This window comes from Podarcis gaigeae (genome assembly GCF_964106915.1).
Source record: "Podarcis gaigeae genome assembly, chromosome: 8".
Classification (NCBI taxonomy): domain Eukaryota; kingdom Metazoa; phylum Chordata; class Lepidosauria; order Squamata; family Lacertidae; genus Podarcis; species Podarcis gaigeae.
In genome coordinates this window covers 73,931,821-73,947,159 of record NC_139684.1, presented here as the reverse complement: position 1 = coordinate 73,947,159, position 15,339 = coordinate 73,931,821, and the positions used below count along the sequence as shown (strand labels likewise).

At 45.5% G+C, this 15,339-nt stretch overlaps 1 protein-coding gene across 1 annotated transcript; it reads right to left on the bottom strand.

The window, feature by feature from the left end:
- Positions 1-594: 594 nt before the first annotated feature.
- LOC310851727 (uncharacterized protein) lies at positions 595-7,393 on the bottom strand. The gene is made up of 4 exons (XM_083754390.1): positions 7,127-7,393; positions 6,051-6,191; positions 2,330-2,452; positions 595-1,525 (listed from the first exon to the last, which is right to left on the bottom strand). Exons 1-4 carry the CDS (start codon positions 7,305-7,307, stop codon positions 1,371-1,373), a joined length of 600 nt encoding a protein of 199 aa, XP_083610516.1. The 5' UTR covers positions 7,308-7,393; the 3' UTR covers positions 595-1,370.
- Between the last annotated feature and the right edge of the window lie 7,946 nt (positions 7,394-15,339).

Below are 15,339 nucleotides of genomic sequence, written 5' to 3'. Positions count from 1 at the left end.
ATACCCAGAACAAACTTGTCTATAAGGTGCTACTGGACAGTTTTTATTTTATTTTATTTTCAAATCCTGTTACCTGTGTTTCTTTTAGCAGTAGGGGCGGGATTGCTGCATGTCCTACGTCACGGAATACAGTTGCTCTATTTGAAGATATCCTCTGTTTTGAAGGCTGACCAGTTCAAGACGGCTTTACATTTAAAGAACACTATTATTGTTATTGTATGGATTTGATTTATTGGCTTCAATTTTTCTTTTTAAAGAACACCATGAAAGGAAAGTGAGGAGGAGGGCTTGAAGCTGCCCACTCACAGTGAGCGCTTTCAACAGTAAATTGAGCAAGTTTACACAGCTCATCTGGTCATTGCCCTCCTCACTGTGGTGAGATATATTGTATTTCTATTTACTATGTAGTGGCTATTTCTCCACTTGCATCTATAGAACACCAGTGCAGTTGTCCCATATTACTTCTGGAACAGTATCAACGTGGTGCAGAGATTGCAATCGTACCACCACTTGCGGTGGGGCTGCCCAGCCGTCAGGCGGCAGTGGATCCAACCCCCAAGGCAGGTCGCCAGGAACAGATAGGACAATGAAAAGTTCTTATCAATTGCTTTTTATTCAATATTCACAGAGAGAGGATTGGAAATGCTGCCTCTTGGAATAATGGTGTTGTCCTGGGTAAATCTCCCCTCCCCTTCTCTCCCACTTCCTCATTTGTCATCCTTTCTATGGGTAGCACTAAGGGCCCTCTGTCTTCGAGCTCTTTGCTCTCCTACTTTTAAGGCTCGCCGGGTTCTGGGAGATGGTGGGTCTAGAATGCTTTCTAGTGATAACATGTCAACCAACTGCTCCGGCTCTGTCTCCTCCTCATCTCCCATTATTTCCCAACTTTCCCCCTCATCTTCCTCTGAGCTGTGACCTCCCTCAAACCCCTGTTGTAATTCTGAACTGTCTTCTTCTTCTCTGGAAGGGTCAGGCTGGGGAGGCGGTCTCCACCATTCCTCCTCTACCCAGTCCCTGACATCAAAATACAATTTTTTTGAGGGGGGGGGATATACTCAGAATTTTCTCATATTTCATGAGAAGAAATTGATTTACCCCACAGTTGTGTTCATTGTCAATTTCTGAAGGTCCAATAAGTCCATTAAAAGAAGAGAACTCCTGAAATTTTGCTTGTTGCAGCAAGGCTATCCATTGCCAAAACGTGTTGAAATCTACAGGATTTGGGAGTAGACCTGTGGTATAGAAATGTATGGAAGCTGGCTATAGCTTAGAAAATTACTGATAATGTAATAGTACTGAAAGGAAAACAGGAAAATGAATCCTTTTATTCCATCTGGTGGCCACTTATTTTATATATGAACCAAAAGGGTCTACGTGGAAGATATTTCATCAGCCTCATTACTACAAATCTTGTTGTCGCGACCGTTGGTAATTGCTGATACTTCAGTTGGAGGAGATGACTTCTGGAAGATGGAGGTATCTGCACGACCCTGACCGAACAATAAGGGAGAAACCCGAAGGAAAGCTAAAAGAGGAACAAATATTATAAAGACATGAAAACTGGTCACTGGTGAGATTATGTTATGCTTAGTTATCTAGCTACATTTTGTTGCACATTTATGAAAACCAATTAAAATTACTTTAAAAATGAAAGCATTTATTATTATTTATTAGATTTCTCACACTCCTTTTTACCATACCTTCCACCTCCCTTGCCATATATTCACACATGCAATTTTTATACAAATCTGGGCCATGCTTTATTCCTTTTTTGGAAATGCAGACTCTCTCTCTTCCCTCCCCCAAAATAAGCAGCTATTGGGGGGCTATTGAATCTGGGACATTTTGCATACTACACAGCAGGTGTTTCACCGCTGATCTCTCTTCCATTCTTCTAACAGAAAAGAAATCGGCAGCCTCATCCACAGCATATTTACTCCAAAGTAAGCCCAGTTGATGTCAAGTGATATGCTTACCACCATAATCTGTTTCTATCTTTCCCTGTGATGCCTTTCCCATGACGCCACATAACAAGCAAATAAGAGAACCAAGTTTGTTTATAGCTGAAGTAGCTGTTGTAGTGCCACCCAGAGGATTTGGACTACAACTCCCATCAGACCCAGGCATCATGCCAGACCATCAGGGATGATGGGAGTTGAAGTCCACAACCTATGGAGGCCTCCATGTTGATTCCCCCAGGATATAGCGATTGAGCATCCCAGGAAACAATAGCAGATGCAATGATGGGGGGAGGAACTCTTGTTATCAGAATGGAAGCAAATCAGAATGGAACCTCAGTCTCCTGGATATTTCTGCTAGTCGCACTCACCAGCAACAAGGTAGACGGAGAAGCTACACCAGGCCAAGATGAAGGACCACCCACGGTATTCCAGAGGTGTACTCCGAGTGTATTTCCCTGTGTACACACTCATTCCAATCAACGTAGTAACCACTAGGAACAAGCAAACAGAAGCATGTCAATAGTGACTCTTTCCAGAGTCAGCTGTCAGATGCACTGTTACCTACCACACCCCCACTACCTCACCCTGTTGAGCCAATCTCACCTGAAAAGCTGGGTAGAAATACCGGTATTTAGCAGACTCCTAAAAACTTTTCTGCTTAGGGAAGCTTACCCAGGCATGTCGATGTGCATTTTGATCTGTGGTTCTAGCTTAGAAGGTATTCTTATGGTGAGGCATCTAATCATAAGCCTGCATTTTTTATCAGAGCTTATATATTTCAATCAGGGCCTGTATCTTAAAGATTTTCAAATGTTTCATGCCAGGCAGAAGACTAAAAAACCTTGGCAATGTTTTTCCTCCTAAGACAAGGGGGCCCCCTGATTTATAGCAGAAAACAATTCTCAAAGTCTTAAAAAAGGAAATTACAGGCTGAGAGCGAGGACACTGATCCTACATGTTACAGAAGATAAAAAAGCAGAGATAAACATAATTAGGAATGAGTAAATAATAAAATGATACCATGTGCCTCCCAGTAAAATGAGCCATATCTTCTTCCTAAGGTTAAAAAGGCCAAGAGCAATGGAGAGGCATCTAGCTGGCAGAAAAAGAGAGCATTTTAAGGAAATCTTTTAAAGCTGTTTCTTTTTTTAAACTGAGAGAGTTAAAGGGCAATAAATGTTGGGAAGAGCTAATGGGAAAGGAGGGGTGAAAGGAGGGGTGTAAACTGAAGAGGCTTCTTTTTTGAAGCTGTTTTTTTTACTGAGTTCCTTTTTTACTTTACAAAGGCCTTATTCCTTTTAAAAGGCTACCTATGATAATGTATTAAATATATTGGCTTAAATGTAATTATGCAAAGGATTTAAGAAATGCTAGATTCTTATTTCATATAGTTGTAAGAGTTTTAACTATCCTGAAATTAAGTCAGCCACCAGCCTAGCCCCCCTGCCAGACAGGAGACGCCATAGAGCACTCCTGATATATAGTTGTCAGGCTTTTTCTTTAGAAACCTTCAAATGAAGGAGATCTTTCAATGTTGATGTGAACTCAAGATCCTTGACATCTGTTGAAGATAAAAATTCAAGATTAACTATCTGTTTTGGAAGGCAATAGGGCAAGGAGGGCAAGAGGTGAGCTGGTAATTAAGATTCCTTGTTGAGACACATGTAAGATATATTACTACTTATTTGTCATTTATAGATGGAAGAATATATAGCTCTTTGTGTTCCATAAAAGGACAGAAGGAAGTGGGTGTATCTTTTGTGATTGGTTCTAGCCAACAGCCAATAGGAATTTCAACCAGGCTGATTGGACAGAGGCAGCCAAAGGAGGAGCAAGGGGGCTGGATTAAGGAAATATAAGTGCTGGCCAGAATGGCAGGAGGCCAGGCCAGAGCTTGGTAACCATACCACTGTGCCTCTCATTTATTTGTCTGACAAATAAATTATTATTTTAATTTCTCTATTGCTGCGTTGAATATTTCATTCCAGCTAAGCGTTAACCACAAGCAGGGTGCTACAATGGCTGTTGATATTATTCACTTGGGTCTTTTGATCAATTTGTTTTTAAGAGTGTAACTGAGCTATACTGAGCCTGGTGGGCTCATCGTAGAATTTTTGAGTTGGAAAGGACCCTGAGAACCATTTAGTCCAAACTCTTGCAATGCAGGAATCTCAACTAAAGCCATCCAACCTCTGCTTAAAATCCTCCAGGGAATGAGAGTCCACAACTTCCCAAGGGAGTCTGTTCCACCGTCAAACACCTGTTACTGTCCCTCCCAAAATTTAAATTAGCGAAACTAGAAGATACTTGACTTCCCAAATGCCACACACAGCTAATCTCGAAATACCAAAACAGCGATGGGCTTTCACTTTGTCAGGCCCTCCCTTCAGCAGTTCAGGAAAGCCACTATAGGATGATACCACATGAGGAGAGGAAATGCCCCTGTGGTTCTAGGTAGCAGGAAATAATGGAGCATGCCCTTCTTCATTGTCAGTATTATATAGACATTCAAACTAGGTTTATCCAACCCATTTTATATAAATTTCCTGGGCATTCAGAACAGCACAACATCTCCCTATTACTACAGGACAAGACCCTAGAAGTCACATTGTGCTGGTCCTGGGGGCTACCGAGAGGCGAGGTCCGAGTCCAGTCCGAAGTCAGTGGTATGGAGGCTGTCCATCAAAGCTGCAGCTGGGTCCAAGGCAGGGAGTCCGGTGGGGTCAGAAACTCTGGCAGAAGAGCAGGACAGGGTGCAGGCAGGAACAGACTAGCGACCACGTTGCTCCCGCAACCTGGGACTGGGTCTGACTGCCTTTTATCTGTCCCGAGGCATAGGGTGGCCCCGGTCCGCAGGTGACTCGCCTCTCTTGGCTTGGAGGCGAGCACTCCTCCAGCGGGAACGTAGTTCCCTCTGCCTCTCTGCCCTGAGCCTCTGCAGCTCAGGAGAGGCTGGAGGGTTACCAGATCCAGAGGCAACCTCCTCTTCCCCTGACGGGGCTGAGAGTGGGGCACCTGCAGGCAATGGGCCCTCCATCACCTCAGGGGCCAGAGCAGACTCAGCACAGGTGAGGACCCTTCAGGCTCAAGCCCCAGCCCCGGCTCAGCTGGTTCTGGAGGCGGGAACTCCTGTGCAGGTTGGGATTCCTCAGGTTCAGCATCGGAGTCTGAATCCCAGGCCATCACACACATATTTAGTCACAAGATTTTGTGCTGCCATGATAGATAAACTTTATTCACATTAGCCAACGGCCATAGCAACATAAAACAAGCAATATATACAATTAAAAAGACAACAATGGGTAAAATGGCAATCAAATGACCATGATTATCGTTCAGATAGTAGTCCTTAATCTCATTGCACCCTCAATAAACCTAGGAACCTTTGCTGTTGTCTGATCATTTTGATCTGATGAAAGAAAGAACAATGTAGCTGCAGATGGGCGGCCTGGGATGGTAAGTAAGAGTGGGGTGATGATCTTATTCCTCAGATCTTTACAAAGGGGACAGGAAAGGAGAACATGAGCCACTGTTTCCAGATTGCCATGATAGATATCTGATGGAGAATGGTCTATGCTACAACTCAGTCCTAAACTGAAGGCCCATATTGTTAGACCCGCACTTCTGAAGCCAACGCCATATAGCTGTGTTGACTGATCTTTTAATTTTTCTTATCAGTTTTTACTCACTCATTATCTATGCTTAATTAAGTATTCTATGTATATGTTTTAATCTATGTATGGTTCTCGCTCCCATTTATTTAATAATTATTTGCTTAGATTCATACTGTTATGCTATTTATTTAGATGTTTTTCTTATGCTGGTCTATGACTGTAATAAAGTAAATTCATTCATTCACTCTTACTGTCAGAAAGTTTTTCCTGGTGTTTAGCTGGAATCTCCTTTCTTGTAACTTGAAGCCATTGGTTTGGGTCCTGCACTCCAGTGCAGGGCAAAACAGGAACAATTTTATGGATCTGGTTTGAGCTTAGTGGCTCTTAAGTATCATATTCTTGATACTTAAAGACCCGTGGCTATATTAAAAGAATCGGAGTAGTTGGAGAGGGGGGTGTTCTGTATCTGCAATACCTGACAGGAAAGTTGAGTTGAAGGTAGCTCTTCGTATCTGCTCCTTCTTTCCACACACCCACAAGAGTGGAGAAAGAAGGTTGCACAAGAATCCAGAAAATGTTCCCACATTCAGGAATCCTAAAACAAACACTTTGTACGCTGCAAAAGAGAAGCAACAGTGAATTAGTAATACTGGAAAATCAGATATGCTTTCCTTCTACCATTACCCCCTGTGTATAGAAATCTCTGTATATGGATATGTATTTGGTATTGTTATAACTTTTGTTGTTGTTTAGTTGTTTAGTCGTGTCCAACTCTTCAGGACTCAATGGACCAGAGCACACCAGGCAGTCCTGTTTTCCACTGCCTCCCACAGTTTCATCAGATTCATGTTGGTAGCTTCGAGAACACTGTCCAACCATCTTGTCCTCTGTCGTCCCCTTCTCCTTGTGCCCTCAATCTTTGCCAACATCAGGGTCCTTCCCAGGGAGTCTTCTCTTCTCATGATGTGGCCAAAGTATTGGAGCCTCGGCTTCATGATCTGTCCTTCCAGTGAGCACTCGGGGCTGATTTCCTTCAGAATGGATAGGTTTGATCTTCTTGTAGTCCATGGGACCCTTAAGAGTCTCCTCCAGCACCATAATTCAAAATAATAATTTATTATTTATACCCCACAGATCTGGCTGGGTTTCCCCACGGGATGGGAACCCGTGGCTCTCCAGATGTTGATGGGCCACAGCTCTCATCATCCCTGATCGATGGCCATGCTGACTGGAGTCCACAACATCTGGAGGGCCAGAGGCTCGCCACATCTGAGTTAACAAGCAATGTCTTTTTCACAGGCTAGAGATAAGCATTATGGACTCTGGATGCATATAGATTAAGCTGCTGTCAAAAGCACAGGAACAGTATCTGGTACAAGGATGGAGGTGGCAGGGTGGCAGGTGGAGGCGAGGTGGGTGCCACCTCTTCGCTTCTGCACCCAAGGTGGGCACCTTGCCTTGCCTCATCAGTGAGCCAGCCCTGATCCGGTAACAACACCCCACCCACATCCGTCAAGAGTTTAGCATACTGGCCACCAGAGAAAGACTCACCCCAATCTCGATTCAGGCTCATACATTGCTCTGCTATACAGAAGTTCCAGAGCCCTTCATAGTAATGGCCGAATAGGGTGGGCTGAATAATCCAGTTAGTGGTACACACGGAAGCAATTAGCATTGTGGAGCCAAGCAAGCAGCAGCCCAGACTGCTGAGCAGGAGAAGGATCTGCCACATTGCTGGAGGTCTCTGGAAGCTGAGCTGGGTTCTGGAGCAAAGCTCTTCGATGCAAATGCATCATTACAGATGGACCACACCCCTTGCGAATAAGCAGCCATTACCTCGGTGCAAAGTGCAAGTTTTTCATTAACCAGACTAAGGAGAAATGGCAAAGTGGGTATGCAATGTGAAATTCTGCATGATGTCAGAATCAGGCCTTTAGTGAGTGGCCCCATACCCTTCGGAAATCCCCTTACACATCAGAGAGACACCTTCTCTATTGCCCTTTCAGCAAACTTCTCTTTCAGCAAGCTTTCCAAAAGGAGACATTTATTTCTGTTTGTTTCTTTCTGGGTGTGGATTGATGTACATGCCGCTGTTGTTTTAAACTATTTATATATATATTTAACATTGTTTTTATATATAAAATTGTTTTAACTGTAACTGTTTTATTTAGGCTTTATTATACTGTAAATTGCTTATGGGTGCCTGATAGGAAGTGATTCGAAAATGGAACGGATAAGCATGAGTGTTATTCCCATTTGCGGGGGAAGGGGTTGGAAAACAGCGTCACAAAATCCAGAGACATGTGAATTTCTGAGGACAGCGACATATATTTATTATTTATCTGTTTAGAACAGATGTACCCCTCAGAAAGGCTCGCAGAGTGGCTTACATACAATCGATTAAAACAAGATAGTTACTGTTGTGACGTGGGGTTTGTGATTTCAGCTCTCTTGACATAATATGCTGGAGACAGTTCTCTAGTAACACTTCTTTATTAAAGCAAACAAGACTGAGACTTTAGGAGGGGAGAGCTACATTTATAGGGACAGGGAACAAGCTAGAAAGGATACATTTTGGAGGGAACAATCTCAGGCAATCACAGTCCTGCCTTTTGGAGGAAACCAATAAGACAGAGGATCCAAATACAGCAGCTTAAATGAACCAATAGTAGCTGTACCCTCTGGAACCAAAAGGCAGTTACTTTACCCTAATGCAATACAGACAATAATAATACAGATATAAAATCCTTTGACTCAATACACAACACCCCTCCCCCCCTAGTGAGCACAGCAGACGTAATCTCTCAGGTACTGTGGGGTCCTACAACTTCTACTTGATCTCCTGACAACAGGTGTTGCCGGTTCTGGATTGGGTGTCACCTGTGGTAGGGGGGCTGCTATAGGGGTTTCGTCAGGAACAGATGGAGTCCCAGACATCTCAGGGTCCCCTACCTGTACCTCGTCATCCTGAGGACCAGCAGACCCTGGTTCATTTGCTGAGGCCCCTGGTGACTGCACCTCTGGGCCATTTTCACCCTGGTCTTGCAGCTCTGTGTCATTAGCCAGGGATGAATTATCAGACTCCTCTCTGCTGAGCGCCCGCCGCCTCAGCTGATCTATATGTCTCTTCCAAACTTGCCCATTTTCCAAGGTCACATAATAGGACACAGGTCCACTAGTCCGGGTGACCACACCAGCCACCCACCGCGAACCTCGTGAATAGTTCCTCACCCAGACCAGATCTTCAGGGGCGAGATACCTTGTTGTGTCAGTCTCAGCCTGGGGGGTTGCTCTTGCATTACGGTTTGGCATTTTATCTGGGTGGACATAATCCAGCACCGTTACCAGTCTTCTACCCATGAGCAGCTCAGCTGGCGACTTGCCCGTTGCAGTACACGGCGTCGCATGCTGCAAAAATAACATTCGCGCGATGCGAGCTGACCAGTTACCCTCCATTAAGCGTGCAATGGATTCTTTGGCTGTTCTTACCATGCGCTCCGCCTGCCCATTGGAGGATGGGTGAAAGGGCGCGGATGTGACCCCTCTTATGAAGTTATCAGCCAAGAATGCCCTGAATTCTTGGGATACAAAAGCTGCCCCATTATCTGATACAATGGTCTCAGGTAACCCGTGGGTTGCCTCAACACCTTGATTACGGCAGCTGATGCCATGCTAGGGACCATCGCCACTTCTAACCATTTGGAATATGCATCGACGATAACCAAAAAGACCTTCCCCTGGAATGGCCCAGCAAAATCTAAGTGCAGCCGGCTCCAGGGAGATCTGGACTGCTCCCACCAGTGAACTGGTGCTCTGGCCACTTCTGGCCGCACCTCTTGGCATGCCTTGCATGTTCGTACCCATTGTTCTATGTTCTGGTCCATTCCAGGCCACCACACATAACATCGGGCTAGCGACTTCATCCTGACCATTCCCGGGTGTCCCATGTGAAGCGTCTCAAGAACCCTCAGTGGTGCTGGGATGATCACCCTATCTCCCCACAGGAGACAACCCTTATGCATGGACAACTCGTGCTGCCTTGTCGCATAAGGCCTGAATTTGTCTTCATGCGGACCACCTGGCCACCCCCTCCCCACCCAAGTGAGCACACGGGAGAGAACAGCATCTTTCCTCGTTTTCTCAGCTATATTAGTAGCCGTTACAGGAGCCCCCAGAAGTGTTTCCAGCATCATTATGTGCTCCGCTGGAGCAGGATCCTCATTGCTCCCGCCAGGAAGGGGCAATCGACTCAGCGCATCAGCGTGGCACAACCGTTTCCCCGGCACATGGGTCAAGGTGTACTGGAACCCGTTCAGGAATATAGACCAATGCAACATTCTGGGGGAGAGAATTTGTGGCGTTTGTTTGTTCGGGTTGAACAACCCTAACAGTGGTTTGTGGTTCGTTTCAATGGAGAAATGGCGACCGTACACATAATCATGGAACTTTTTGATTCCTGCCACAATTGCAAGCGCCTCTGCTACTCAGCATTCCTTGCAAGGAGTCAAAAGCCTTCTGCTGCTCCTGCCCCCATCGCCACACATTTTTTTTCTGCAACAGTCTATGTAATGGTTCAGCTACCGAAGCTTTCTGGGGTAAGAACGAATGATAAAAGTTAATAAGTCCCAGGAATGACTGCAACTCCGTCTTGTTCTGTGGTTGTGGTGCCTCGATGATGGCCTTAACCTTAGCATCTGTGCGGTGGATGCCTGATGCATCAATTTAAAACCCCAAGAAGTCCACAGTTGGCACCCCAAAACTGCATTTTTCCTTTTTTAGTTGCAACCCCACCTCCTTGAACTTGAGCAACACTGCACGGACACGCGCAACCAGTTCCTGTGGGTCTTTTCCAGCAATCAAAACGTCATCAAAAAATGGCAAGACCCCCGGCAGACCTCTTAACAGGCGTTCCATGAGCCCTTGAAAAATCCCTGGGGCCACACAAACTCCAAATTGTAATCTGTTAACTCTGAACGCCCCTTTATGTGTGACAATAGTCTGTGCTTCCGCTGATTGTGGGGTTACTGGCAGCTGTTGGTAAGCTTGTGCCAGGTCAATTTTTGCGAGCACCTTGCCCCCAGCCAGTTTAGCCAACAGATGTGATATGACTGGAATGGGGTATGAGTTTCCCCTGAGTGCCTTATTGATAGTACATTTGTAATCAGCACAGATCCTGACTTCCCCATTTGCTTTAAGGGGCGTGACGATTGGAGTCTCCCACTTAGCGGAGTCCACGGGTGAGAGAACTCCCTGCTTGACCAATTTATCCAGCTCTGCTTCGATCTTGGGTTGCAGTGCAAATGGCACTCGCCTTGGTTTGAGTCGGATTGGGGCCACCCCAGGGTCCAATCCGAAGTCACTGGGGACCCTTTATAACAACCCAGTTTTCCATTAAAGAGACCAGCAAATTCTTTGCATAATGCCTCGCTCATCTCAGGGCAGGTTTGGATTGAATTAAGCCCTGATATACTCAGTCCCAGGGCGGGGAACCAGTCAGTGCCCAGGAGACTGGGGCGACTGCCCTTCGCAATCACCAGTTTGAGTACCGCCTGTTTGTCCCGGAACTGTACTCTCACGGCACACATTCCCATGACATGGATGTGGCCCGCTGAGTATGACTGCAAAGTTGCCGGGAAGGGCTCCAGAGGGGGCAACTTACCCCTGGGGAAGAATGTCCTCGCGGTCTGGTCCGACACGATAGTGAATCCAGATCCGGAGTCCACCTCCATGTCGCACAGCTGACCCTCAATCTTCACCTTGACGTGTGCCTTGCCTTGCGCTGGAAACTGCACGACCCTCCCGTTGATCTCCGTTACGTAGTGGCAGTCCTGTAGAACGTGGGTTGCTGTGGGCGGTCTGCGATGCTCCAGTCTAGGTGCTCCTGTCGCTCCCAATGCCGCCAATCTACAGACCCTGGCGATGTGACCTGTTAACTCTTCCCGCAAGTCCAGCACATAGCATCCCGGAAACGACAACTCTTCCGCTCATGGTTTCCACCACAACCAGGGCACCTGCCTCGGTGATCTTTGTGCACTGTGCAGGCCTGACGCACTGACTCGACCCCACGGACTGGGCTCTGGCTCGAAGTAGCCTCTAGCTCGTCCATGGCAACTTCTATCTGTGGCTTAGGGGCCCTGCGACTGGCATCAAGCTCCTCTCTTTCATAATTCTCCGTGGCGGTGGCCTCCTTCAAGGCTGAAGCAAGGGTAACCTCTTCTTTAGCCACGATGCGTCTTCTGGCTTTCTTGCTGCTCAGACCACCGATAAAACGATCCAGGAGAGTCTCTTCCAGATCTTGGAAGTCACAGTGCTGAGCGAGCTTCCGCAGTTCAGCTAGAAATGCAGATACAGACTCCCCAGCACGCTGCTGCCTCTTATGAAACTCCATCCGCCGGGCCATCTTGGTCTCAGTAGGCGCCAAATGGCTTGTTAGGCAGGCAAGAATATCTTTGAGAGATGTCTCACTTAGCTTCGCTGGAGCAAGCAATGCCTTGGCCAGCGTGAAGATCTCAGGCCCACAGTAGCTCAGGAATGTGACCCTTCTTTTGCTGGCATCAGTGATCCCTTGAGCCTCCGCGAAGAACTCGAAGCGTTCGACGTAGTCTTCCCACGTGTGGGGCTCTGATGGCTGGAAGGGCTCCAATACCCTTGGACTCTCCATTGTCCTGTGGGCAGGGTCGTCTTCTCAGCTGGCCAGTGAGTCTTGTTTTAGCTACAATCCGGACTCTGAGGCAGGGCTGCGTTAACCGCTCCTCAGCATTCCGGATCCCACCCTCGTCGCCAGTTGTTGTGACGTGGAGTTTGTGATTTCAGCTCTCTTGACATAATATGCTGGAGACAGTTCTCTAGTAACACTTCTTTATTAAAGCAAACAAGACTGAGACTTGAGGAGGGGAGAGCTACATTTATATATTTTTTTTATAATATTTTTTATTGAGTTTATGAAATACAGAAAAAATAATAGAAAACAGATTATAGGAATAAAATAGAAAAGTTACAAATTTCCATGTTCTTTTTTCCATCAAGTCTAATGGACTTCCCCGCATCCTCCAAACCCTGCATTCTCTGTAGTACAGAACATCAGCAATTTGTTAACTTGTTTCAATACTTATTGTATCCTTCATTTTATCATGTTACCTAATTTCAAATATGTTATAACCCAAATCATGTACATTTTCATTTAAACACAATAAAGTTATTTCATTATTCTACCTCTAACTTCTTGTGCCTTAATTTCCATTTCATTAATTTATCATTGCTGAAGCTAGAATTTCCTAAAAGGTGCATTTTTTAACATTCGTACAGCTTATAATGTTTTTTCAAATAGTCCTTAATTTTTTTCCAGTCCTCCTCAATTGTTTCTTCTCCCAAGTCTCGGATTCTGCCAGTCATTTCAGCCAGTTCCATATAGTCCATCAACTGCGTGTGCCATTCCTCCAGCGTGGGTAGATCTTGTGTCTTCCAATGCTTTGCAATCAGGATCCTTGCTGCTGTAGTGGCGTACATAAAAAAAGTTCTATCTTTCTTAAGCACTCTCTGGTCCACCATGCCCAGGAGAAAGGCCTCTGGTTTCTTAGGTAAGGTAAATCTAAGTACCTTTTTTAGTTCATTATGAATCATCTCCCAAAAGGCCTTCACTTTCGGGCAGGTCCACCAGAGGTGAAAGAATGTCCCTTCCGCCTCTTTACATTTCCAACATTTATTGTCAGACAGGTGATATATCTTAGCAAGCTTGACTGGGGTCATGTACCACCGGTATATCATTTTCATAATGTTTTCCTTCAAGGCACTACATGCCGTAAATTTCATTCCGGTGTTCCATAACCTTTCCCAGTCTTCAAACATAATGTTATGCCCCAAATCCTGCGCCCATTTTATCATGGCGGATTTGACTGTCTCATCCTGAGTATTCCATTTAAGCAGCAAGTTATACATTCTCGAAAGTAGTTTATTTTTTGGCTCTAACAGTTCTGTCTCTAGTTTCGATTTTTCCACCTGGAATCCAACCTTCTTGTCCACTTTAGAAACCTCTTGAATTTGTGCATAGTGCAACCAATCTCGCACCTTGTTTTTTAGTTTTTCCAAGCTCTGCAACCTCCAATTGTCTCCAATTTTTTCAATTATTTCCCCATATTTAGGCCAATTGGCCTCCATGTTAAGTCTCTTACGTGCCTTGGCCTACATTTATAGGGACAGGGAACAAGCTAGAAAGGATACATTTTGGAGGGAACAATCTCAGGCAATCACAGTCCTGCCTTTTGGAGGAAACCAATAAGACAGAGGATCCAAATACAGCAGCTTAAATGAACCAATAGTAGCTGTACCCTCTGGAACCAAAAGACAGTTACTTTACCCTAATGCAAATACAGACAATAATAATGCAGATATAAAATCCTTTGACTCAATACACAACAGTTACTGTCTAAGGTGCAGCCATCCGCCAAAAAACGCCACACAAGGAAAACGGAACAGGGAGGGAAGAGGAAAATGTCAAAACCAGGCACCAATTTCTAAACAGCTGCTCTTATAATCCCCAGCTGGCACAGTTCAGGGGTAAGGAAGTTCCTGGTGCAGCTGGTCTTTCAGCAAAGCCGATGGAAGGAGCTCTGCTTCCTGCTTCTTCCGCTGGGGCAGCCTGATGGAGAGGAGGCCTGATGGAGCTGGATGGAAGGTGCGAATCAGGGATGCTCGCATGAAAGTGTGAACCAAACCATATTACTGTCCTGTCCTTACATGTCACTGAAAACTAAAGCCCCAACACACTTTCCAAAGGGTTTTGTTTCTGACATATTGTTGTGCTTGTCTTCCCTGACTGCATTCCTGCCCATCCTGAAGCCATTGCAATGCAAAAGGCTTTCTCCAGAGAAAGGCCCAGTCTCCATTGTACATTTAAAGCAGTATCATGACACTTTACACAGTCAGGGCTTCCTCCAGATAATTCTGGGATCTCTGCTTTGTTAAGGGTTCTGAGAGTAATTAGGAGACCTATATTATTCCACTGGCAGAGCTACAATTTGCAGAGTCCACTGGGAAGAGGGAACCTTGGAGCTAAAATCCAGCCAACCACCACTGCTGCTGCCCCTTTTCTCTTTTGTTGTTCATGTTGTTATCCTATTAGAAGGTACCTTAAGTAGTTTCTGTATAAAAATGGGTTATATCGACTTGATCTTATTGTGAACCTTCCCCACCCTATGGCCTGTGCAAAGGGTGGGCATATTAGATCAGATAAACAAACAAACAAGCAAACACATTATATTTTTAATGCTTACACTACAAGCCATCATCAGGCTCTGCTGCAAAATGTGGAGTAGAAAGACCTTAAATGAAATAATTCAGTTTATTTTTCACAGTGTTTTAATTAACACAAACATGTATGCTGGTAGATAGCGCAGCTGTCCTGGAAGCCACAAATAATCAAAAGGGACTCAATGTGCGTACACCATATTCTCCAAAATATAATGGTAGAGGATTCTCAGTGGCTTTATTCCACCTTGGAAACAGCACCGAGTAATTTGGAATGCCACAAATCTCCAGGGAAATTCAGATGCGGATGCTGTAAAAGGTCAGGTTTTCCGCCCTATTCCCTCTTGCCGAGTTCAAAGACGTTTACGCAGTGGCGTAGCGTGGGGGGTGCAGGGGGGCCGGCCGCACCGGGCGCAACATCTGGGGGTTAGGGTTAGGGGCGCAAATCCACGGGTTAGGGGGTGCAAATTACTTGCCTTGCCCCGGGTGCTGACAACCCACGCTACGCCACTGCGTTTACG